The sequence below is a fragment of the Rhodamnia argentea genome, chromosome 1 (genome assembly GCF_020921035.1).
Source record: "Rhodamnia argentea isolate NSW1041297 chromosome 1, ASM2092103v1, whole genome shotgun sequence".
NCBI classification, from domain to species: Eukaryota; Viridiplantae; Streptophyta; class Magnoliopsida; order Myrtales; family Myrtaceae; genus Rhodamnia; species Rhodamnia argentea.
The window spans coordinates 24,358,055-24,362,097 of NC_063150.1; the positions used below are offsets into that span (position 1 = coordinate 24,358,055).

Below are 4,043 nucleotides of genomic sequence, written 5' to 3' on the forward strand. Positions count from 1 at the left end.
ATGAGCAAATGGCTCCCCTTTACATGCTTTCCACCAAATGAAATGACAGCTCAAGCATCCACGAATCTTCATCCCAAGTTTTGCTTGCAAGGAAGTTCCCTTTCAGCATCAACTCATATAACGATCCGTGAAAAAAGTTGTGCAGCTACATGTCGGACAATTCATAAAAACATAGATATTCTACAACCAATAACAGAGTTCCTCTTGAGAAGGTCAGCGTACATTAACAAAGTTCCTCTGCACGTTTATTTATTACGACATTGTAATGATCACAAGTTGATGTACCATCTATCTCACTCAACACTCAACAGAATACAAATTTGACTCATTTCATGACATTAATACTCAATTACTGGTTATTCGAAAACTTAACATTAAGATGCACAGACAGCTGAATACAGTATACATATCTTCAGATCTTTTTCTGCAGGGTCACCAGGTCCATAGTAGACCCGTAAGTTCTGTTCAGAGCTTCGGCGCACCATCCATGGCCATCATCAACCGTTGGCATCCTCACTTCCATGACTGGAACGGCAGGATGCTGGGCCCCGGGCAGTGCCACTGCCGCCAAAACTCTCAAGACATTCGACGCATCGATGTCCATGCACACGTTTATCTCTGGAACTCCCTTGGAAGCAGGAGGAATTCCGATGATCTTGAAATAGCCAAGTAGATGATTCTTTTCCACCTTGTGCCCTTCTCCTTCGTAAACTACTATCAACGCTTCGGTTTGGTTATCACGGACAGTCGTGAAGGCCAGCTCCTTTCGCGCAGGCATAGTCGTGTTTCTAGGAATTATGGGTATGAACTGGTTTCCCTCAATTCGTATCCCAATGCCAAGAGGCGTAGATTGAATCGTTAAAAGATCCAAACTGCCAAAAGGATCACTTATCCCAGAAGTAACTGCCCCTTCCAGTGCCGCGCCGACAACTGCAGCTTCCAACACGTTCATTCCCTTGTAGATTTCCTCTTTCCTACATATTCCCGTGACAAGATTGTGTATCTTCGGAATATATGAACACCCACCCACAAGTATTACATCAGCCAAATCCTCTACGTCGACTTTTGCATCATGCAAACACTGCTTCACAAGGCTCTCGCATTTCTCAAACACGTTCCTGTTGACCTCCTCAAATTCTTCCCTGTCTACGACCTTGCATATTTTTACTCCATTCCCTAGATCAACATCGACTTGCACACTTGTTTGTGAGGAGAGCCTGTGGATTGCATCCTGGGTCGCAATTCGCAGGATCCCAATTGATTCGATCTCATTGACACTGTGACTAGAGAAGAGATTTTCAGCATTTGGTAATAGATGACGCATCATATTCTGAAGTATGTCCTCTCCTCCAATGGTGCTTCCTGCTAGGGCTTTTATCTGTGAAACCCCTCCGGCTGTAGCAGTCACCGCCACATCACAATAGCCAGCACCCATGTTGAATATCAGCGCAAGTTTCTCACTTCCACTGCCCATATTATCTTGCACAGTCTGTTGCTGTTGCTGTGCATATAACAAGGCCACAGCTGTGGGTTCCGGCATCAACCTAAGAACATGAAGACCAGCCATGGCACATGCTCGCTCGATCCGTGTCAGTTGGAATCGACTGAATGAAACTGGAATTGTCAAGACAACATTTCTTATTGGCCTCTTCAGCTGAAGTTCAGCCATTGCTCTCAACTCAACCAAAAATATGGCAAGAACTTCCTCAGGGGTTGTAGACCTCCAGACATTGTTCACCAACGCAGCGATGAATGGGCGAACACCAATGTCCAGAGTTTGTACCAGAAATGGAAGGCTTTTGCTCACATGAACAACAGGGTCAGTATCAACCCGTCCTATCAGGCGTTTCATGTTGAAGATAGCAGCACCAGACAGGATTTCGTGCTCATGAGAGAGTTGGCTGCTCACTCCACCCGTGGGAATTTCATCCCTGAACATGACGTATGACCTCATCAACTTCTGATTTCTGGTGTTCTTAAGGAGCTCCACCTGGGACCCATTCCAAACAGCAACACTGCACTGCGAGGTTCCAATGTCGATTCCAATTGCAATTTCAGGAAAAGCCGACGAAGTCTTCTCTTCTCCAGTGTTTTCGCTGTCGGAAGCCACAGTATATGCAGGTTCAGCCATACCTGTATCTCACATAGGAATGAAAGATAGCGGAGCACTCTACCATTAGTAGAGCAACAGAGGAATTGGTAACCGAAAGTTACCAATGCAGAAATACATCTCCAGATACAATATCAGAAGATGATGGCATGAAAAATACATGACTTAATCCAGTGCACTTTCGCATTAATCAATTTCATTAATACCGCGTTTCAACCTTGAATGCTCTCATCAATTGGAGATAAACCACTGTGAAGGACTATTTCCCCATATGTAAGAATTATTTATCAGCTGAACGGAACTTGCTTAACATCTGACACACACCTTGTTCTGAATAGAGAGTCAGAAAATAGGTGCAGAAAGAATCACAATTATTCTGTAAAGCAAGCCACCAGGTGACTCTTACGCTAATCCAAACAAGAAATAGCAGAGTTAAAAGCCAAGTTTTGGATTCTGTTCAATTATTAAGCATCCATACTTTTTTCAGCCATTTCCTTTGCCTTCCAGTTTTCCATGTCACAAAATCAGTATTTCACCACATGACTAATAATGGAGCTGTGCGTAGTCGTGTCAGGCAACACCAAAGCTTTCAGTCTTTACATGAAAAAACAATAGAACAAAAGTAAGAAACCCACAAAGAGAGAAGCTTCAGTCTTTAGGACAGGCAGTGATCAAAACAAATGAAAACTCCATGTTTTGCTCTTCCCAGGAGGGAAAATCACTCCGACGACATATAAAATCAATATATGAGCACTCGGGCGGCTTAACAATCCAACATCATCCCCCGAACTACAGAACCATTCAGGAAGACACACACGCAGGCTTAGTCACAAACACCTTCAGGGCACATGAAAAATGAGAAGTAACACACCATATCACAAAGAGTAAAAGCACACAAACAATCAAAGCTGGCCGATTTCATCACAAACACCAGAAGACTGACAGCATTTCGTACTATTCTATGATAGGAACAGTTCCAGAAGCCAAACAGACCATAACAGCTCGAGATTTCCATCGGAAATTTCATCCACTACTAATCAAGAGAAACTGGAGAAGACACGGTCACATGGGTATTGCGAGGAACAAAATGCGGTGGGAGACCCATGAGCGAGCTTACTTGCGCGAGGCTTGAAGAGCGCTTTCAGTTGCTGGGGGAACACGCGAGAGCTTTCAGAGCGGCTTGTTGCGTTTGTATCTGAGCTTTGGGAAAGAGAACGCTGGAATTTGAAGAAGCAAACGCGAAAGGTGGCGTCAGCCTGTCAGGTTCTAGAGTTTCCGAGACGAGAACAGAACAGAGAGTACGAGGTGCTTCTTCTTCTTCGAAGCCTTTGACGAATTTAGTTTTTTGCATTTGTTTCTTTTTTTTCTTTTTCAGAATTTCGTTTAATTTAATTAACAGTTTTGTTTGCTTACTGATAAACAAGATTAGCGGCTTTTCACGTAACGGTCAAATACTATTTTAAGTTAATTTTCTCGCATCAAATTAAGTTTGCATCATGGCAGTGACTTCCCGAAAAACAACAAAATTAAATCCACATCTGTTTCGATTAATCGCCATTGAGACATTCTTATGATATTATTTTCTCGCGGCCTAGACCTAAATGGATATATTAACAGAGTAATCGAACTTGACTCAAGATTTTCGAGATGAGAAATTGTAGTAGCTTTGTTATTCGACCGGCAATTAGACGCTCGGATCCCGAGATCAAATAAAAGGAAGGGTTAATTGTTGATTAATAAGAACATAATGAGTTACTTAGATTTCCACTTCAAACATAAAATCGTGAAAAGTTTCCAAAGAAGTATACGAGATTCCATATATCCTTACTTCAACGATTTGCCACAAGTAAGAAAATGATAATACTTTGCTTTTGCATTTTGAGCTCGACATTAAGAAATTAGTAGCTTTTTAAGTCTTATATTAGGATTCATA

General features: G+C 42.3%; 1 protein-coding gene across 1 annotated transcript; it reads right to left on the bottom strand.

The window, feature by feature from the left end:
• Positions 1–225: 225 nt before the first annotated feature.
• LOC115753644 (heat shock 70 kDa protein 8) lies at positions 226–3,475 on the bottom strand. The gene is made up of 2 exons (XM_030692344.2): positions 3,228–3,475; positions 226–2,133 (listed from the first exon to the last, which is right to left on the bottom strand). Exon 2 carries the CDS (start codon positions 2,129–2,131, stop codon positions 413–415), a length of 1,719 nt encoding a protein of 572 aa, XP_030548204.1. The 5' UTR covers positions 2,132–2,133; positions 3,228–3,475; the 3' UTR covers positions 226–412.
• Positions 3,476–4,043: the final 568 nt, after the last annotated feature.

Excerpts from the sequence above, each read along its gene's own strand:
- LOC115753644 (XM_030692344.2), bottom strand. The coding sequence starts at position 2,131 with ATGGCTGAACCTGCATATACTGTGGCTTCCGACAGCGAAAACACTGGA.